Below are 23,207 nucleotides of genomic sequence, written 5' to 3'. Positions count from 1 at the left end.
CTCGCTCCCACGGGGGAGTGGGGAGAATGTGGGACTCGCTCCCACAGGGAGTGGGGAGAATGTGGGACTCACTCCCACAGGGAGTGGGGAGAATGTGGGGCTCACTCCCACAGGGAGTGGGGAGAATGTGGGACTCGCTCCCACAGGGAGCGGGGAGAATGTGGGACTCGCTCCCACAGGGAGTGGGGAGAATGTGGGACTCGCTCCCAAGTGGAGTGGGGAGAATGTGGGACTCGCTCCCAAGTGGAGTGGGGAGAATGTGGGCTAACCACTGCTGAGTTTGCACCATTTCGTGGCTGATGGCAAATGGATTGAGAAAACTCATGTAAATGATGGATTCGCACACCCAACTCACCAAATACACTTAACAGAATTGGCAATTAGTTAAATGGAATTTGTGTAAGCGTTTCCGCCCTTGTTAGAAGACTATGCTGTACAACTGCCAGATCTTGAATCTCAAACTTCCACATCAAACAGAAAGGTAAAAATTTGGTTCCCCAAATTGTTAAATATTAGATTTCAACTTCAATTGCTCAAGGCCATGTTTCTCTGAAGAGATTTTCATTTTGACTATAACTCAATTTTTCTTGGATTTCCCCAGCAGGCTTCTCACTTGACTTTGGTTCTGTGGATGCCAGCAAGTCTCTGTCAAGTGGGCAAGCTTTAAGCATGTCCTTGGGAAGCAAGGGCACCCTTGCTTCTTAAACACTGAAAGCATCCTACCTGTGCCCTATGCTCACACACTTGCACATTTCAACAAGCATCACTGGATATCAGCTATAAGATCCTTGGCTCAATTTTCTCTCTTAACTAGCCAGCAGAATGTGGCTTTCTGGACTTCAGCTAACAGAACAGAGCTGGAATCAAACAGAAGATCCCACTTGCAGAGTTCAGTACTATATCACCGGTGCGTATACCTGCAGTGACATTAGATGAGCTTGCTCTCCTGTTCATTCATTAAAAGCAGAAGGGGCAAGCATAATCAGTATAACTCTGCAGAGTTTGTTGCTGGGTTTGCAAATGCAATAGCAATTTGAAAACTATATTCCAGTAGGTTAACACAATAACCAAGAAAGACTATCACAATTCTTGGACTGATTACAAACTAAGTGGTTGCAGGAGGTAATAAACATCACATGGCAGTGATCCAACTCTTGGTTTGCTGACACAGCTCTCAGTTTGGGCTGCAGGTGGGACAAGCAATAGGTTGCAATTTTGAAAACATAGTCACTATATAAATAGCATTTAAGCACATAAGTGGCATTTATTAAAGGGCAAGTTTAAAGGTTTAGGATTAATTAAGTTGGTATTAATGCCTTGCATCAATTTAAATGAAAAGAGGTCAAAAAATGATTGCAGCCATAGTCCGGCATGTATGTCTTCTGAACTTCTCTGCCAACCAGTTATGTTGGTCAAATATTTTAAACACATGGGACTTCAGCCAAATTTTAAGCTGGAAAATATTGGAGAATGATCTAACAAACGGCTGATGAATACTGCATCAGATGAAGGTGAAGGACATAAGTGTGATGTTACAAGGGATCAGCACAATAACACAAGTGATGTAATGAGGACACATTATTTCTTGTAATATTACCCAAATAATTTAATACTCCAGTTGCTGCAGAACAGATTGACTAACGCAGACAGTATTGTTTTCTAACCCTTTCGCCATTTCTGATACACTATCTGCACATAATATAAAGCTTGGATAGGCACGTAATGAAGCAATGTCACCAAGACTCAAAGGCACAGATCAGAAAATTAGGAAATTAATTGAAAGTGCTTATGTTCTGGAAGTAGTATTACTAACACAATCAGCAAACAGGTCCCTCAACTCCTGCCACATTCACTGCTGTAAAATGATAAATATCCAGAATATCCTCAATCTAAAAAGAACCAAACTGTCCCTTGGCTTTAATCTTCAAGATGAAACTGCACAAAACATGATTCAACAAATCAACCATCTCACATTCATTTTGTTCTTCAAACAGGGTCTCTGCTATGTGACACTTACATAGGTACCTGAAACCAATCAAGTACAACAGGTTCTTGGCAATCTCTAATCCACTGAATGCTTTAGCACAACAAAGCTCTCTGAAATGAAAATGAAATTAAAAGACTTTGCCTTCCTCTTTTGCTAACAGAATGCCTAATACTTAACTTTAAGTTTTAAAATCATACCAAACTTCCTTAATCTTTTCCATAATTGAAGAAACCAAGGCTACCAACTGCACCATGATATTCAGCATTGGGTCTGGACTGTTGAGTTCTCATGTCTTTCTCTCGCTCTATCTCTCTTTTTTTTGCTCATTCATGTCTCTACTTCACAACTAACTCCACAACAACTTGCATGCAGCAAGTCAAGAGATGCTTGTACATGAAAGGGGATCTAAACCCAGTCTGTCCCTTTCAGCTTTTTTGGATAATTTCACATTGCAACCAAGATTCGAGACCAAATGGGAAGATTTCTCTCTGTTGGTTCCTGCAGTTATGAAATAGTTCAAATCAAATTGGAAGTCTTCCCTCATGCAATTTTAAAATGGAGATGGAGAGTCAATAGGGTAAGAAATGCCAAATGGATTCATTTAAGCACTTGTTTTAATTACTAATTAAATTATGCATTGTGAAGGTTTTAGCAGGTATGAAATGTCTTGATCACATGTGAACATCTGTTCACTGGCCCCACAGACAGCACTCCTCACCACTGTGACCATTAAGGATGTATTACTGCTATGATAGGCTTTATATCTGGCTGGAGTCTCTCAATTTTCTGATATGCTGAACATTTCACCCATGTCAAAATTCATCATCCAGATCTACAGAATACTTTGATCTAAAAGTTTGACCGCTTATTAAACTGCATAAGAATAAGAGCGAGCATTTATCTCCTTTCGCACAAATTTTATTTTTGCTTTGTACTCCCTGTATTGATCAGTGCCTTAGAACCATAGAACATTACAGCACAGAAGCAGGCCTTTTGGCCCTTCTTGGCTGTGCCGAACCATTTTTCTGCCTTAGTATCATTTAATCTGTAAATAAATTTAACCATCTTAGCTATGAGGAGAGATTGGGTAAACTGCGCTTGTTCTCCCTGGAAAGACGGAGAATGAGGGGAGACCTAATAGAGGTGTACAAAATTATGAAGGGTACAGATAGGGTGAACAGTGAGAAGCTTTTTCCCAGGTCGGAGGTGACGATCACGAGGGGTCACGGGCTCAAGGTGAGAGGGGCGAGGTATAACTCAGATATCAGAGGGACGTGTTTTTACACAGAGAGTGGTGGGGGCCTGGAATGCGCTGCCAAGTAGGGTGGTGGAGGCAGACACGCTGGCATTGTTTAAGACTTACCTGGATAGTCACATGAGCAGTCTGGGAATGGAGGGATACAAATGAATGGTCTAGTTGGACCAATGAGCGGCACAGGCTTGGAGGGCCGAAGGGCCTGTTTCCTGTGCTGTACTGTTCTTTGTTCATGACTTTTAGCCAGTGGGCATGAGTCACGGTGTTACTTTTGCCTTTCAAAAGGGCTGGAAACATTGAACATCCCACAACAAATTCTACACGAGATAACTATTAAGCCTAGCATGTGATCATAGGAATCATACACAAGACACATTTCAGATCATATACTGCCCGATTATGAGGAGACTATCAAAGAGTTCAACAGCCTAAATCTTTTTCTACAAATCACAAGAGTATTAGACTGTGGAACAGTAACACTTAGGATAACACCTTAATAATCACGGATTTAAATTGACAATTCAGAGATTGCTAAAGCAGGAAGGTAATTAATGGGTCAACAACAGAACTAGGGGGTGGGTGGGTCGAGAAGGGAAAAGGTGGGGAGTTGGGGTTGTATCAGGTTGGATGGGGCATGAATCGTATGAAATTCCGCCCTGTAATTAGTAGCAGGGCAATAAACATGGGAATAAGGTCATCCTCAATATTAGAATGATGGACACAAGTCTTCTGGCTCTTTCACTGCTGCGCTGCTCTAATACAACAGCCCGAGGAGTTGCCTGAAAGCTTCACAACAGTTGCACTACCAGAAAGCAAGCGTGAGAGAAATGCAATTTCACATATGAAACAAGATCAATTTGTCTTCTGGGATTTAACATCCTCCCTTCCCAAAGGAAGACCCCCAATCCTCACTAGAGATCTATTCTGTATCTTCAGTCTGAACAGAAATTTGAAATATTCATGCATGTCCACTAGGGATGGGAGAAAAAAACCATTCTTCAAACATGTCAGCCACACATTTTGAGAATGGCAATGTGGTTTAAAGCACAATAGTCAGCAGGACATCTCAGTGAGACACAAAATTCTTGAATTCTGAAATCTGCCCTTTGTTCTTTGCTCCAAATGTTTCAGGCAGACATACAGAAGGAATGCACCTGCATATTTTTGATCTGTAAAGTCTTCAGGTTACATCTGTTGCATTTTAATCTTACTACGCAATGCAGCCACATAGAATTTCCACATAGAGTACTGGCTGCTCCAGAAATCAAATAGCACCTACTTCCTGACCAAGCAATTATGATGAGAAATTAATGAGACTAAAAGCCGGTAAATCCCCAGGGCCTGATAATATACATCCCAGGGTAGTAAAGGGGTTGGCCATGGAAATAGTGGATGCATTGATTCACATCTTCCAAAATTCTGAAGATTGTGGAACAGTCTGGGCAGATTGGAGGGTGGTAAACATAACCCCACTTATTTAAAAAGAGGGAAGGAGCCCAACTTCAATAGTAAGGAGAATACAAAAGTCTAAAAAATGTGATAACTGGACACTTAGAAAATATCAACTGAATTAGACAAAGTCAATATGGATTTATCAAAAGGAAACTATGTTTGTCAAATCTACTGAAGATTTTTTGAGGACATATCTATTCTACTAGTTAAGGCTGAACCAGTGGATATGGTGTACTGGGCTTTTCAGAAAGCTTTTGATAAAGTTCCACATAAGAGGTTAGCATGCAAAATTAAAGCACATGGGCTTGGGGTAATATATTGGCATGGATTGAGAATTGGCGAGCAGACAGGAAACAGAAAGTAGGAATATATGGGTCGTTTTTCGAAGTGGCAGGTAGTGACTAGTGGGGTCCCGCAGGGATTAGTGCTTGGGTCCCAGCTATTCACAATATATATCAATGATTTGGATGAGAGAACCAAAAGTAATATTTCCAAGTTTGCTGATGACATGAAACTTGGTAGGAATGTGAGTGGCGAGAAGGATGTTGAAACTTCAAGGTGATTTAGATAAATTGAATGAATAGGAAAATACATGGCAGATGCAGTGCAACATGAATAAATGCAAAGTTACCACTTGGGACAAGAAGCAGAATGGCAAAGTATTATTTAAATAGTGTTGGATTGGGAAACACCGACATACAAAGAGAACTGAGTGTTCTTGTACACCAGTAACGGGAAAGCAAGCATGCAAGAAAACAAATGGTTATGTTATCCTAATTACAAGAGGATTTGAGTACAGGAGCAAGGATGTCTTACTGCAGCTAAAGAGGGCCTTGAGGAGCACACACTTGGAGTAGCATATGCAATGTTGGTCTCCTTTTTAAGAAAGGATATACTTGTCTTTGAGGGAGTGCAGCAAAGGTTCACCAGACTGATTCCTGGGATGACAGTATTGTCGTATGAAGAGAGATTAGGTCGACAGGGACTGCATTCACTGGAATTTGGAAGAACGAGAGCAGATCTAATTGAAACGTATAAAATTCTGACAGTGCTGGACAGACTGGATGCTGGGATGTTGGCTGGGGGTTCGAGAACAAGGGATCACAGAGTCAGGACATGGGGAAGGCTACTTAGCACTGAGATGGGGAGAAACCTCTTCACTCAAGAAGGTGAAGTACAGAATGTTCCTCAATATTCCCAACATCCCCAACTTCTCCAAAATATTTTTGTGCATTGGCTGCGATCTTTCTTTCCAGAATGAAAAGTGGGTCATTGTCACACTAACTCAGAATTTTCTCTTCTAGTGAATTAGGACCTGCAATGTTCTCCCGCCCTTTACCCCAGACCTGTCCGTCACTGCAAAATAACCGCCCACCCGCTCGTTTTGACGATTGTCCTTAAAACACATCTCTTCGCTTTCAGTTACTTAACTGCTCAGGACTTTGACTCAATACACCACTGAAATACCTTCGCCTGCATAGACAGGCATCTGATTGGCAATACTTTGCAGATTTTCCACAATAAAGGAGCCAGGCTCATTCTGTTTGTGCAACAGCTGGTTCTTGCGCACAAGCCAGACAAAATAACAGTTACTTCTGACATGATATCATTTACTGGTGAACATTTAAGAAAAACTTGGACGGGTTCATGGATGAGAGGGGTGTGGAGGGATATGGTCCAAGTGCAGGTCAGTGGGACTAGGCATAAAATGGTTCGGCACAGTCAAGAAGGGCCAAAAGGCCTGTTTCTGAGCTGTAATTTTCTATGGTTCTATATCTTTTTGGTCCAATAGCTAGGAGCATCATTTTCTGCAGAAATATTATTGCCCAAGATTTCACGATTACAATTCTGAATTATATTTTTATTGAATTGAAGAGCTACTGTGCAGGAGAGCACTTACAGTTCAACAGAACGTTAGGTAAGTTGCAAACCCATTCATCAGGTGGTACGAAACTTGGATTTCAAAAGCCCGTATTTCAGAGGGAGGGAAAGAGGACAGGGGAAAATGAAGGCATTTCGAGCCACTAGTAAAGTGAGGAAAATCTGTGCGAGGAACAAATGAATCAGAACTCACTTGCTGGATGACCTTCACCAAGTCCTTCAAGACCTGTCTACGTTTTCGCACATCCTTGTTGGTGATGACTGCTGTGGTCAGGTAACGGAGGATGTGTGGACACATCGTCTGAATGGCATTCAGATATCTAGAAAGGAAGAGAAAGAGAGAAGTCAAATCTGCTCACAAGACTCTGGGCTTTAAGTACATCGACAAGGGAAGACATAGCCAATTTTTTAAAAAATGAAGTGGAATTCACAGGACCACTAACCCAGGTTCTTTAAACAATCATTAAACCTATTCAGCCGCACAGGCAAAAATGGCATTAATTCCCGGGTTACGAGATGAAAAACTGTGAAGTGCACCATGTCCACAGAACAAAGACTGGTGAAGTCACTCCTACCCTAAACAACACATTAATTACCCAGCTATATTGATGAGCTCCTCACTTCAGTCTCTCCTCCCAGTTCAAGTGAGGAAGGATGTGGTAAATAGTTGTAGAATCAGTCTAGTAGGGGCAAATGGGAAAAATAAATACACCAGGGACCAACATGTGTAACCACGGCACTGTCAGTTATGGATACAGACCACAGAATATTTACTTCAAAAACCACATTAACATGTTAATTTCCATAATTTACTCAGCTGCATGAAGTGGGTCTCATTTCCTCTTGCATTGCAGATCTCTCTCAGCCAGTAATCCAAGAATAATATTTTAGCAATTAGCCTAACTTTCTCTTTCTGACTCAATGACACAAGCTATCTTAAAATCAGCAATTTGGGGAGAAACCCAAGCAGAGTGTGCGCCGATTACCAGAGGTTTGTGACAAGGTCATTTTCAGCAGATAAATATATTCATACCATGAAAGATTCAGAGTATGAGCGCGCAAGCAATTGAAGTCAGCTCAAACAGGTTAGTAAAATCCATGACTGCTGGAGTATGAGTGTGCCCAGGTCAGACTAATTCCCAAGGTTTGGTGGCACAAAACTCAGTCTTGAGCCACGAGACGCAGTTTGGTCAAATGGACAGTTTTGGTTATCTCTTTACTGAAAGGATGTGATCACAACAAAGCGGGTGCAGAGGAGCAAATCGAGATTGCTGCCCGTAATGGAGAATTTTAGTTATCAGGAAAGATCGCCTACTTCCTTTGAAATGGAGGACGATAAGGGGAAATTTAATTGAGGTGTATAAAACTACGTGGAGCCTAGATACACAGGAGGGACCCATTTCCCCAAGCAAAGAGGTCACAGAACCTGGAGACAGAGATTTCAAGTAATTGAGGATTTCAAGTAGGAGGATTAGAGGGCAGTTGGTGGAATTTCTTCACCCAGAGGGTGGTGCAGGGCCTGGAACCCACTTTCTGGAAGGGCAGTCCAGAGAGAAACCCTCAAATGCATTTTTAAATGTGGATTTGCGCTTGTTGTTCCCAAGAACAGCGAACCAAGAGCTTGAATGTGGGACTTGGTTGAATAATACTCTCGGCCAGCACAGGCATGATGGGCTGAATGGCTTCTATGCACTGTAAATTGCTTTATGCTGCTAAAGGCACTAGAACCTCCAAAAACTCATGTTAATGAACGAGTTGTACAGTAGCGCTCACTGATTTTTTTAAGTGACCTGCTCTACACACAACCCACTATCCTTCCTCGGAGATACCCAAAATTGTCCCCTGCAAGTTCACACTATGGGACAGAGATTCAAGTGACTGCCATGCTCAGATTATAGGTCCAAGACCGCCCCACAGAAGTAGGTGGAATGCTCCAACCTCAATGTATATTTGATCAATGCCGATCCTTCGGCAACCTGCAGTTGTAGTACTTTACAAAAACGAGCCTTACTTATCACAAATAGAGAGCTCTTTCCTCTCTTAAATAACAAAAGTCATCACCAACCAGGATCAGCAAGTTATACACAAGTGGCACAAAAATATTTGTACCGAACCCTTCCCTCTGACAATCCCCACTCTCACTAGCTTCTGTTTTTAAGCCACTGCATAATTACATAACCTATTGGCTGCTTTAAAATGGAGTTTATGATGCAGTGAGAAAAGGACTCTACCTCAGGAATATCTGACAAACCCAAGTTCACACTGCTGTAGTACACAGTTACTAACATGGAATCATGACCAAACATTGCTTCTGAATTATTCATTTGTTTCACAACAGCCTTCAAATTTGTTTTAAAAAATCACATTACCTCATATGAGAGTAGAAATATGAAACCAGAGTTAAACATTCCCAAGTTGATATTTCAGGTGTGGATCCTTTCCCAAAAACCAAGGCTCATCTGAAAAATCACCCCCACTGTTCTCTTTGGGCCTCATTGCCTGCCCCACTCAGCCCATGTTGAAGCACTGAAAGCCATTCAGCCCATCCTACAGCCCTATGTAACAGCTATCTCTGAGTGGGACAATTAGTCCCACTCCCCCTGCTCTTTCTGCATGACCCTGCCGTTCTTTCTTGCAAGTATTTATCCGATTCCCTTTCAGAAGTTATATTGAATCTGCTTCCAAAGCCCTTTCAGGCAATGCCTTCCAGGTCACAACAACTTGTTCCATAAAAACATAACCTTATCTTGCCTCTGGTTCCTTAGCCCAATTATTTTAAATCTCACTCCCAACCCCCTGTTAGTGGAAACAATTTACCTCATCTTCAGTATTTCCATTATTTACTGCTTTGTTTCACTAGTGCCAGGATTTTACTTTTTGAATAAAATAACACTTCCTTTCAGGAATCCCAGCAACAAAGTACATGTGGTACTTACTATTACAGATTCAAGGTGTATTTTTTGGTGACAATTTTTACTGCTCTTGCAGAATGTGCGATCATCTTGGATCTGGTAACGCTAAGTATGATACGACTTTTCCGCTACAATTCTTGATTTGATTTATTATTGCCACATGTATAGTACAGTGAAAAGTATTGTTTCTTACGCGCTATACAAAGCATACCGTAGAGAAGGAAGCGAGAGAGTGCAGAATGTAGTGTTACAATTCCAATAAAAGCTGGTGTGAATATTATGGGCAACACATGGTGATTGCACAGAAAAGAATTTACGTAATAAATGTTATTTGTCATTGATATTGAGTCAATTTTCTTCCTCATTGGCAGAGTCAGGCTGTTTAGCTATTTGCAAATTGTTGACATTTAAAACAACTTGTCCGCCATCCTTTCCATTCAAAGCTCCTAGGTCAACACAGCCAAATGGTGTCATCATGTTGCGTAAAGGCCTGATGACAGACTTTTGTTAGTATTTTCCCCCCATCAATGTAACAAAAGTACCACTCCACAGTGAATATGTTGACCGTAACCTCAATTCTTTTGCAACTGCCATTCCTTAACCTCGAACTGACCATTTTATAATAAAAATTATATTTAAACAAAATTTAATTCACGTTTCCCAACATTATTACATTCATCCACTTGTCCTTTAAATGCTTCAATTGATTTTTTTGCATTCGAAAGACAAAAGCCTGCACTTTTGACGGGACAATCTTATCCCACAAGTCAAGTTAAACCCCAAACAGGTTTATTTGGAATCACGAGCTTTTGGAGCGCTGTTCCTTCATCACCTGATGAAGCAGTAGTACTCCGAAAGCCCGTGATTCCAAATAAGCCTGTTGGACTTTAACCTGGTGTTGTGAAACTTCTTACTGTTCCCACCCCAGTCCAATGCTGGCATCTCCACATCACAATAATCAAAAGCAAGCTTTTGATGCACAATGATGCATGCCAAACACATGAACGTTTTAACAGTTCAATCCAAACATCAACAGGACTAAGTTTAGGATAGCGGGACCTTAAAAAAGTGTTTTTTTCCTGCAAGAAATTGAAGATTTAGAAACTGAAACATAGAAAAACTACAGCACAAAACAGGCCCTTCAGCCCCACAAGTTGTGCCGAACATATCCTTACCTTTTAGGCTTACCTATAACCCTCCATCCTATTAATAGGATGGAGGGTTATAGGTAGGCCTAAAAGGTAAACCTGCAGTTTTTAAACAGAAAAGCAGCGACTCTCCTCAAAGGACTGTGTTATCAATTATCCTTTTTTCTGCATATACACACACATTTATACAGAATATACTAAAGAAATACAAATTATTTTTTAAAAATACTGAACCATTTGAGACTGAAAAACTGTTTAACAAAATTCTCTGAAGAACAACTTCTGCCTTGACACCGAACAAACGCTCTAAATTCCACAGACAGTATTACAGTTGTGAATACCAAACCAGTAACCATTTTCAGCTGTATTCCCATGCCATCTATGTGTTGAAGTGAAATATTTCACATTGGACTTGGAGGACCTTGGGGTTGTGGTGGCAGGGAGTCAAACATGATGCAAAGACAATTTTCCCACTCTCCAGCACCATTTATTGAAAGTATCTGAAAATAAGCCCATCATTTCAGTCAGCTAAAAAGCTTAAATCAGAGCTCTCAGTTAATTTCTGACATTGTTTCTCCTTGTGCTGATGAAGCTTACAGGTTCTTTACATTGGTCAGTAAAGGTCACTCAAGAAACAGACAGTCAGTTTGGCACAGAGGTTGCAATCATGTCTGACTCAGGGACTTTGGGTTTGAGCCTCACTGTTGTAACCTAGGCTGACACTTCAGTGTAGAACTGACAGTGTCAACTGTCAGAGATGTACCTTTTGTATGGGATGCTGCATCAAGTCTCTGAGTGTCCTCACAGGTGGATATGATGATCCTGTAGTTCCTTACAACATGAAGAGGTGAATTCTCTTGGACTCTGCATCATAAGTAGAATATCTACAGTCGAACAGACTCAACGTCTGCCATGACTTGGCAGAATAGCTGGAATTGCAGAAGACTAGCAATCATAGACAGTGTTCTATTGGCAGCAGCTGGGGCCACAATGAGGGAAATGTGGGGTTCTCCTTGCATACCAGCATTGAAATTGAATTATATACCTACGACCAATGTCAACAACCACGTTAGCCTATAATGCTCAGAACGATGTCCATTCAATGTCAGTTGAAGACTGAAGGAGCTTGAATAATTGACCTCTTTTATATATTTTTTCACAATAATGAATTTCTTGACATCTAGCAGTCGCAGCATTGAACCCGCACTCAAGTGATGTTAGCTCCGACACATTATCTAAACCACATACTTTGCACACTGGGAAAACATCGATATTATAATCTAAATGACGCACTTACTGCATCTATTTCTAGTAAGATGTTGCAGTGAGAAAACGGTTTCTAAAATCTCAACAGAGTCCAAATGAAAGTTCATGCATAAGTTTGACCCAAGTCTCGAGCTAAAGATATGACATAATATCCCACTAGTACAGTATTCAATTACAAATATATCAACTATCATATTAGTACCTACATTACAGGTCAGCTGTGGACGGTTTACTGCCACTAATTGCCTATGAAGCTGGTTTCACTCAGCTTTTAATGCCTACTCTTAGGTATTACTTTACAATCAAATCACTATCTTGAGTCTCAATATCAAACCTCGAATACATTCCTTGTACGAGACACAGAAGTCAAATCAGGTGATGCCACAGTCTCTCCAGCAGCACAGACGTTTTGGCATTGAAATGCAATGACAGCACACTGACAGGTCAAGGACAGCCAGAGTTACATCATACCAATTCAATGCTGCCAGCTTGCAAGGAGAACCCACATTCCCCTCAATCTCACTGTAAGCCCAAACTGCTGTCAATAAAACAGTGTCTGTGACCTCCAAAGGTTTTTTAGAATTCCTTCACAAATGCAATACCCCACCTCCCAAATCTCCTAATTTAAGACCCTCCTTACCCCAGCAACTTGTTTGAATTTTTGGTCACCCTTTCTTTGCCCTGCCATCTGTGTCATTGCTTCCACCACTGCGAAGAGGCAGGAAATATTCTGCTACCTTAATGACACAAGAAAAATCCAAGAAGAATGCACTTCAAGTTTCATCTACTTTCAAAATTAAATCAAAACATGGAAAATAACACAAAATTGTCATTTTTTTTAAACAAAAAGGGCACACATCTAAAGACTGATCATTGGGATCTAACATTGAAAGCAAATGTTGTGCAGTATTCTGGCCAATGCAGACCAGAGACAGAAACATTGTGCAGCTTGGGTGTCTCACATTCCTCTGCCATTGACAATTAAGTAAGAAGTCTCACAACACCAGGTTAAAGTCCAACAGGTTTATTTGGTAGCAAATACCATAAGCTTTCGGAGCACTGCTCCTTCGTCAGATGGAGTGACCAGTCCAACGCCGGCATCTCCACATCATTGACAATTAGACCAGGCCCAAATAAGTTTGGTAAAAAGGCAAATAAATGGGTTCTATATTAACGGCAACAGTCACACCCATTCAGCATAATTTAATTAAAACAAAAATTGATAATGCTTGCTACTGTTCACTATCCAAATACATTTTTTACAAATCCGACCCATGATAGAATGAACAGCATGGGGAAAGAAAGAATTGCAATTACATAGCATTGTTCACGAGCACTGGATGGTTCAAAGGACTTGACAAAGCACAATATGGGAGTTGGGACATGTTGCTGAAATTGTACAAGACATTGGTCAGGTCACACTTGGAGTGCTGTGTACAATTCTGGTCACCAGATTATAGAAAGGATATTATTAAACTAGAAAGAGTGCAGAAAAGATTTACTAGGGTGCTACCGGGACTAGACGGTTTGAGTTATAAGGAGATGCTGGATAGACTGGGACTTTTTTCTCTGGAGCGTAGGAGGCTTAGGGGTGATGTAGAGACCTATAAAATAATGAGGGTCATAGATCAGCTAGTCGATATCTTTTCCCAAAGGTAGGGGAGTCTAAAACTAGAGGGCATAGGTTTAAGGTGAGAGGGGAGAGATACAAAAGGGTCCAGAGGGGCAATTTTTTCACACAGAGGGTGGTGAGTGTCTGGAACAAGCTGCCAGAGGTAGTAGTAGAGGCGGGTACAATTTTGTCTTTAAAAAAGCGTTTAGACAGTTACATGGGTAAGATAGAGGCATATGGGCCAAACGTGGGCAATTGGGACTAGCTTCGGGGTTTAAAAAAGGGTGGCGTGGACAAGTTGGGCCGAAGGACCGGTTTCCATGCTGTAAACCTCTATGACTCTATGACATCCAACCAAGTGTAGTCACTGTTGTAATGTAGGAAATGGAACAGCTAATATAAGCACAGCAGGCCCCCACATACAAGTGAGGTAACTAGAGAATCTATTTTTGTGTGATCTTGGCTGAGTTGATAAATACTGGCCAGAATACAGGAGGCAACTCCGGTGCTCTTTGGACGAGTACCATAGGATCTTTTACATCCACCCAGATAGGTGGCTGGGGCTCTGTCTCATCTGAAAGGCAGCAACCTCCAACAGTGCTGCATTGCCTCTGTGCTGCACTGGTGCATCAGCCTTAAATTTTGTGCTCAAGCCCTGGAATGGGACTTGGCCCAGAACCATGTAACTCAAAGACCAGAGAGCTACCAACTGAGATAGGGCTGATCATTTTCCAGTTCCCCTCACTGCAGTACGCTCTCTCAACCCAGGCACATTTTACATGAAACAGTGTTGAAATTAAAAGCACTACTTCTTGCATCTTTGCAATTTAAGCGAGAAAACAATATGTAGATCAGTTATGCGTAGCTTTATTAATGAATTTTAAAACATTTCCAAGAGGGCCAACTCCAGCACCACCTCTTCTCTTTCAGCTGCAGAGAATTAACTGGACTATTCTTCAATGTTTGCAGTTTTTTAAAAAATGCAAGATTCTTGCATGTTTCAATGAATTGATGAAGATTGCAGGGAAAGATTCAGTGGGCACTGGATATGAAGTGATCTAATTGAGTTATTAGCCCCTTGATCTACCTTTACACCAAAGATCAGCTCCAGCTGGACACTGTCAGAGTCGCTGCATAATCTGGTTGAAAATTTGGAGATTATGCCATTTCAAAAGACAATCAATGTTACCACCTTTAAATGCAAAAATTAGTTTGAGATCATGAAGAGGGCTCAATCCAGAGGTCCCCATAACTGGCAGCAACATGGACAATATGTACTTCGTAATATGAGAGTCAGCGTGCCTATACTCCTTCCAGACCATTTCTTTCGTCTATCTCGTCAAGAGTAACTACTGCAAAGGAAATTGGATAAATACATGGAGGAGAAAGAATTGCAGGGCTCTGGGGAAAAAGCAGAGAAGTGGGATTGAACGGATAGCTAATTCAACAACCAGCGGGTGCATAACGCACCGAATTAAATAGGAAAAATGGCAGTGAAACATGTTGGCCCAACCAGTCCATCTTCCTATCCCACTTGAGCCTCCTCCCATCTTTTCTCATCCTTATTTTAACATCACAACTGTCTATTCCCATGTCATTCAAGTACTTGCCAAATCCTCGCTCTGACCACCCCTTTTGCCATATGATTACATTCTGTATTTGAACAACACATTAAGGATAGAAGCACAGATATCTTTTAATCTTTTTGTTGCTGATTGGAAATAAAACATTTCCTTTTTACAAACTCAGTGTTTAAATTAAATGACCACAAAATGTAAAGCTGCTGAAACCCTCATCCATGTCTTAGTTACCTCCTAACTGGATTACTTGTCCACTGGACAGGACGGTGGCACAATGGGGCATTTTTTATTCATTCATGAGACATGGGCATTGCTGGCTGGCCAGCATTTATTGCCTATCCCTAGTTGCCCTTGGACTGAGTGACTTTGCTGGGCAGTTAGCTGCGTGGCAGTTAGCACTGCTGCCTCACAGCACCAGGAACCCGGGTTTGATTCCTGACTTGGGTCACTGTCTGTGCAGAGTCTGCACGTTCTCCCCGTGTCTGCGTGGGTTCCCTCCAGGTGTTCCAGTCCCACACTCCAAAGCCATGCTAAATTGCCCCTTAGTGTTGGGGGACTAGCTAGGGTAAAAGCATGGGGTTATGCGGATAGGGCCTGGGTGAGATTGTGGTCAGTGCAGACTCAATGAACTAAATGGCCTCCTTCTGCACTGTAGGATTCAATGATTCTTGTTGCATATGGACACGGGCTGTTTGGGTGTCTAAGAAGTTGCGACTATTGCTGACGATCGTCTAATCATCAGCGTACATCCCCATTTCTACTGGACTATCAATGGTCCCATCTTTCGAAAGAGATTTCAAATTCAGGACCCATCAACCCCCTCACGATACTATCTCAAACAGCAGAGGAGTTATCCCTTGGCTCTGGGTCAATACTTAGTCCTCAATCACCCTGATGTTGGTTGGAGCTTGCTGTATGTAAATTGGCTGTTGTTTCCCTACATTACAAGTGACCAAACTTGAAAAACGTTACACTGGTTGCGAAACACTTTGCGACATCCAGTGATGGCGAAATGCAAGCCTTTCTTTTGAAAACCTCATCCACGCTTTCCATCCCACAGAAACGCGAGCTCATTCGAAATTCTGCTGCATGTCTCCCAGCTCCCATTCACCATCATCATTCAGCTCACTGACCCACACTGGTTCCGGGTCCACAAATGCTTTGCTTTTAAAACTTGCATCCTCATGTTCAAAGCATTCCATCGGCTCTCCCCTCCCCATCTCTGATCTTCAAACTCTTCGGAGAATTCTTCTTCCAATTCCCATTGCCTTCAGGGTATTACTGACAGCCATGTTACTATCCAATTATGTCCTAAACCTCAGCCCAAGCTTTCAGTTAGATGTTCTAATATCTTTTCCTTTGGTTCAGTGTCAACCTACGATTGATTGTGCTTCTGAGATGCTTTTCCGTTTTTAGAGGCGCTATATAAATGCAAGCTGCCACTCATTATCCAAGAATTTAAAGTTCTTGTTGTGCCATGGCAAGGTTGGCCTCCTTATGCGCCCGTGCTCTTGAAACATTGTTTATCCTCAGTCTTTTGCGAAGACTCTCATTCAGTGAAATAGGTAAAAGAATTCCCACAGCACAATCCTTCAACAGTAACCCTTTCAGAGCTAAAATCCAAACATTTACTAATTCTTCGACTGAGACAAACTCTGTGATACTTCAGACATATTGATTTTCTCCTACATTATCCACAGGGAGAAGCAAGGACCTGCGACCAATTGTAAAAGGATGCACATGAAAGAGGCAGGCTGGCAGCAAAGCAAACTCGGTTCAATGTCTCGACTGGGTGGGAGTTAGGGTCAGCATGAAGAGATGGTCTTAGGCAGCAGGGTCTCAACACTCGTTTGCAGAGCAGGTAGCTCCTTAGGCTCATGGCATGTTTTCTCTGACAAAGGTAGAGACTGAAAGTGAAATGGAAACAAAATACTGCAGATGCTGGAAAAACTCAGCATGTCTGCCAGCATCTGTGGGGAGAGAAAGAGTTAACCTTTAGAGACCACTATGACCCTACTCCATAACTCAAAGCTGGAGACTGAAAAAGTGAGGTTGACTGGAAAACGATTGATTGCTGTTATCCACATGACTTGTTTCATCACAAGGCATGACAATCCAATCAGCATTGCTTCAGGGTTTCTCCAATCAGAACTCATGCATAGAGACAGGAAATTTTTAAAACAAGGAGATATCCCATCAACAGAAGCAGATGTCAAAATGAACAACAAGCAGAAAGTTACAAACATTTCACATACCTACATCAAACAGACAGTCCAAAACAATGGACCAGACCAAATGTTTTGAACTAAGCAGCAATGCAGCTATTTACATCAAGGAAACTACCAAATTTAAACTTCATCAAACACACAATCTGCTTTTCATATAATTGAAGTCAATTAAATTCTATCTCTCAGATTTCATCCTAAGTTGACACAGACGAAATCAGTGATACCCACAGAACTCATTCAACTCAATGTGCGATGGGACAGCTAGATTATAACACTCAGATCTGCTTCTGGTCCAAGCCCATGGCACTCGACAAAATGGGTGACTCATCTCACCTCAGTGATTATGGAGAGACATCCAAAGAGTTACATCCTTAAAGGAAAAGAAAGCTGGGCAAAAACACCGTAGGGTTCTCTCGTAATTTTTTTATTGGGAAGCTTTAAAGAGATGCCGGAGGACTTGGGGTGGAGGTTTACTCACTCGCCAATGAATAACGAATACTACAGAGCAGGAGTGGGCCCACTAAATATCCTACCACTTCAAAGTGGCTATCACTTCCAGGCTGCAATTGGAGATCACACCAGAAAGTAAAACATGGAAGATCATTCCCTAAAACATGAAGGTATTTAGAGATGACACCAAACACTCAGCCATCTTCCGACTTGAAGAAAAAGCCCTCAGCAAATGTAACAGCCTCTTGCACTTTGCTGTCCCTTTTCTATTCACATACGAGGCAGAGGTGAAACTATGCAACTACTGGACCCTCTTATCCAATATAAAATTAATCTATCCGGATCCTTAAAGGCACGACAGCCACATAACCTCGCTGAATATGTACTCAAATGTACGAAGACCTCAAAACGCGTGTCAATTCACCTCAACAACTGAATCCAATATGTGAACGTACCGGGAGAGTCCAATTAATGCATAGCACAGCTACACACACTTCGTGCTCACTGTCCCACTGACACATCCACAAATCCTGGGCACATTTGAAATTAATTCATTGAGGGGAAAATTCCTTCCATTTTCATGCATCTTTTTGACCACTGAGGAGTCAACATCCTGTAAATTTGGCCATGTGTCCTGGAGTACCTTTCTACTCGAGGCCTAGTCTTTTGGGCAAGCCTACAGTTTGAGTTCATATTCTCAAGGCCATGGCTCTGTCAAGAGGAGAAACCCTGAGCTGTTCCTGTGCATTGTGAAACAATCAGTCAGCTCAAGAGAACAACCTCTCAGTGTGATTCTCAGACAATTGCAACAGCTTAAAAGCAAGTTGTTAAAGCAATTATGCCTGTGCTGTACCTGTGAATCATTTGACAATGGGCTCAAATACTCCTCTGGAACTACCCAGATCTCCCCAATGATCTTCTCTGCCTCACAACACTCAAATTATGAAGTTGTTTTTCCAAATCATTTCCAGACAAGTCAAAGGTGAAAGATTTAGAGTAAGGTTAGACAAGAAAACTATTTCAAATGCTCAATTTTACTTCACAAATAGGAAGTGGGGTTATATTCTGCACAACGCCCCCAAGCACAAATGGCTATCACAATTCCCCACCATGGAAGTTGGACACACTGACTTAGAACATTTAGGAATATTAAACCTGTTTGTCACCCTTCAATCCTACTCCTCCAGTATTAATGAAGCTCTGAAAATATCAACCAAAATATGATTTCTTCTTTTCGATTCTTGAGAATTCACAGTTGCATCTCTTCTGGTATGGGTAGCTTGATATTTTGTAATATTAGAATCATGCAGCACAGGGGGATTATTCAGCCCGAAGTCCTTATGCCAGCTGTTTGAAAGAGCTATTCAACTGGGTCCCATTCTTCCCTGTTTTTTTCCTAAAATCCTGTAAATTTTTATCTTTTTAAGTATTGATTCAATGTCCTTTTGGAAGTTCCTATTAAATCTGCTTTCACCACCCTTTCAGATCATGCATTCCAGACCATAACTCACTGCAAGTAACAAATTCCCCACATCTTCCCTCTGGTCCTAATGGCAAATTTCTTAAATATTCCACATCTAGTTACCTCTTCCCAGTAGAAACAAGTTTTCCCACTCAATATATCACATTCCCTCAGTTCTGAATGTTTCTATTAAATCCCCCTTTAAATCTCTCCGCAAGGATCAATTCTGGGGCCTCATCTATATTAATGACTTGGACAGTGTCAGAGTAATGTATCAAACTTTCTTGATGGTACTAAGCTCAGTGGGGAGCACACAGAGAAACTGCAAAGCAATATAGACAGGTGGACAACAAGATGACAGATGGAATATAAAGTAGGGAAGTGTGAAGTTATTCACTTTAGTTGCAAGGATAGAAAAGCAGAACTTTTTTTTAAAAAGGTGTGAAACTTGTGATGTTCAAAGGGACTTGGTGCGCTCGTACAAGGAATGCAGAAAGTTAACATGCAGCTGTTGCAAGAAATTAGAATGGCAAAAGCACTTTGGGCCTTTATTGTAAGGAGGTTGAAGTAGAGGAATAATTTGTTGAGACCACATCTGGAATACTGTGTGCAGTTTTGGTCTCCATATTTAAGAAAGGATATACTTGCATTGGAAGCAGAACAGAGAAAGTTCATTAGATTAATCCCTGGGATGAGGCAGTTGTCCTATGATGAGAGGCTGAGTAAATTGGGTTTATATTCACTGGAGTTTAGAAGAATGAGAGGCAATCTCATTGAAACACAACAAATTCTGAGGGGGTTTGATAGGGGGGACGCTGAAATTTTTCCTCTGGTCGGGGAATCTAAAACGCGGGACACAGTCTCAGGATAAGTGGCCAATCGTTCAGGACTGAGAAGAGATTAAATTATTTCATTCACAGGATTATGAAGCTTTGGAATTCTCTAATCCAGAGGATTGTGGATACTTATTGTTGAATATACTTAACAGTGGGATAGGTAGGTTTTTGGTCATGTAGGGAATCAAGGGACATGTGAAGTGGGCAGAAAAGTGGAGTTGAAACCCAAGATCAGCCGTGATTGCATTGAATGGCAGGGCAGGCTTGATGGGTCATATGGTCTACACCTGCTCCCGTTTCTTGTGTTGCATTTGAGAATATATAGTTTTTGCATAGCACATTCTTCAACAAATTAGAATTATTGCTGAAAAAGAGACTTTTTTGCCAAAGCTTTCTATCTTCATTCATCGGGAATTTCACAAGAACACAATACAGGGGAAATCTCATAAATATCTATTGTTGGATTCCATGAAAAATGTGCCTTTGATGGAATGACACCTAACCTCCTACCTCTTGCAGATTTCCGATTTGTGGATGATATATTTACTATATTTCAATCCACAGCTGCATGTAATAATTTCTTTACATGTTTTAATGGCTCCATCCTGCGCTCACCTTTGAAAGGGAGCAGTCAAATGAACTCTTTCCTTGATGACATTCTAGCTGAGAAAGCTGCCGGGGATTCCTTATCACAGTCTACTGCAAGCTTACCTTCACTGGTCAATGCACGCATTAGGATTCTTACAGTTCCATACTGTCAGATTGGCCTCATTGGCAGCCTTCTGAATAAGGCCTGAGCCATTTGCTCAACATGCGAGCTTGATGCTAAAATAGGCAACATCAAAGTGGGATAATAAGTTAAAGTTTATGAGTTTATTTTATTAGTGTCACAAGTAGGCTTACATTAACATGAAGTTAATGTGAAAATCCCCTAGTGGCTACCCTGATGAGACCATTTTGTGTTGTATATCACACAAACTCATGAACAGGCCTAAAGCTGTCATGTTTGATCCTGAAAAGTGCCCAGTCTACTTCAGATTACCCTGGAAGCGTAAGCTAGCTCAAAACTTTGAGCAACAGGTGAAGCTAGCTGTTTCACTCTGCGACTGTGCAGTAGCAACACGAGTGGTTTTCACCACTAACAGGATGCTGCCATCAAGCCAGCATCGTTCCATCCATCACACAAATGAGTCGTGTGGGATATAAATTTCAGTGCCGGTGTGATGCAAGATGTGTGGGCCGTACACCCCAAAGGATTGCATCAAACAGCATGCCCTTTCCGCAGTTCCCAATGGCAAGGTACAGACATACCCAATCAACCCATGCATGTAAAACTCAATATTAGATGCAATTCTGTAATTGGGCAACATTTGCCAAATAATCCTGAGTGTGCCAAGAATTACGCTGACAGCCAATTTATCATCAGTCAGGCTCAGTGTGGTGCATGTGTGTGTACTGGAAGCTACATATATTAATACACAATGTCCTTTTACAGACAGAAAGAATATGTTGCACCTGTTTCAGCTGAACAAAATAAGTGACAGCCATTCGCTGGCTCATTCTTCACGCAATTCCTTGACCAATCTAGAGTCAAGCTGCCTGGTTTAGATTTCAAACAATGCTTGGCAGTTAACTGTCAGCCACCAAATGGTGCACTCTCCAGGGCCATGCCTCTACCAATCAGCGTCCACCTGCCAACCAATCAGCACTCTTCCCATGCAGTATAAATTGCTATCTTGCATTGTATTCTTGTCAACGTCCTAACAAGTGCAAGGCGAAAAGCTTCGACATAAAGTTTCTTTTTTTCAGTAATGCTCAAATTCTGTATTGGCAAACGACTATAACTAGGATCAGTGTGCACCAGAAGATGTTTCACAGAAACTTCACTCTAGGAGCTTTTAAAGATTGCATCTCTTTCTCTCCCCCTCCTGCTTACGGAAATGTTTTTGGTCAAAAGAATCCCAGACATTGTGCCAAATAGGAACAACTTCTTTTAATAAAAATTACACATTAGCAGCTTGTAAGCAGCAGCCCTGGATACAGCAATGCACTCGATCCAACCTCACTGATTACAACCAAATCATTTAACTTAATTCCCCTTTAACAAGCACAGAGCAGTGGCATTCTGAACGCCACAGGCTAAGAATACAAAAAAAACACATCTCCTGAGAACCAAAAGTGGAAATAAAATAAGCAAGCAATTTTCTTTTCTAAAAGAGCACTGCAGGAAACGGGGGAGCAATTAAGAATCAGTGACACACTCTCAAGGGCAAATCAGAACAGCCTGCAAAAGGCAAGACATCTTGTAATTTGAACAGGATTCATCTACACCATGCAATGCAGTAGGCGTTTAGCCCTCATGTGGTCTACATTAGAAGCTTCCCCACATGGCCTCGATAGAATCTAGATTAACTGAAGACCAACAGATCCCTTTCAGCAATCAGATACACAAGCCATGTGCATACATTCACACTGCCTGAAGATGGATAATTAATTTGAAACTGCAGAAGCTCACACACCAAAGGATTCTGTGATCCAGCCTCCTGCTTGTAAGTTACTCATTCAGCAATTATCAGATAGGCTGCTCAAATCATTCTTATTCATCTTGCGTTTAAATAAGAAAGCTTCTAATCTTTCAAATAGGAAGATGTTCAGTGCACCACAACACTTAGAACCTCTCCCTTAAGTGAAATACATCTAATGAATCACCATCACAGGAAAAGTTCCCTAAAACACAAGGACAACTGACGCTGCCGAACAATCTATACGTTTGTGGTTGTGGTTGATTAATTTTAAAGTATATCCATGTTTACAGAAAAATTAACCTCTCAAGTCATGACCAAGTTACAATGTTCAAAGAATCAAAAAATGTTATCATTCACTATGTTGCACAACCAAACTGATTTTTTAAATCATTCATGGAATGTGAACTTCACTGACGAGACCAGCATTTACTGTCCATCTCTAACTGCCGTTGAGAAGGTGGTGTTGAGCCCCATTCTTGAACTGCTGCAGTCCATATGGTGTTGGTACACCTACAGTGTGTTTAGGAAGGGAACTTCAGGATTTTGATCCCGTGATGAAGAAACAGTTATTTAGTTCTAAGTCAGCATGGTGAGAGACTTGGAAGTGGTTGCG

The 23,207-nt window shown here is 41.4% G+C and overlaps 1 protein-coding gene across 1 annotated transcript in view; it reads right to left on the bottom strand.

Moving 5' to 3' along the window:
• LOC144495994 (eukaryotic translation initiation factor 3 subunit E) overlaps positions 1–23,207 on the bottom strand; it is a 128,268-nt gene that overhangs the window by 67,269 nt on the left and 37,792 nt on the right. Inside the window, exon 8 of the mRNA XM_078216920.1 lies at positions 6,769–6,895. Within this exon, the coding sequence (XP_078073046.1) occupies positions 6,769–6,895 (127 nt within the window). The remainder of the gene's footprint in view (positions 1–6,768; positions 6,896–23,207) is intronic.

This window comes from Mustelus asterias, chromosome 7, assembly GCF_964213995.1.
Source record: "Mustelus asterias chromosome 7, sMusAst1.hap1.1, whole genome shotgun sequence".
Classification (NCBI taxonomy): domain Eukaryota; kingdom Metazoa; phylum Chordata; class Chondrichthyes; order Carcharhiniformes; family Triakidae; genus Mustelus; species Mustelus asterias.
Note: the sequence above shows the minus strand (reverse complement) of the source record. Positions and strands in the feature narration are given on the sequence as shown.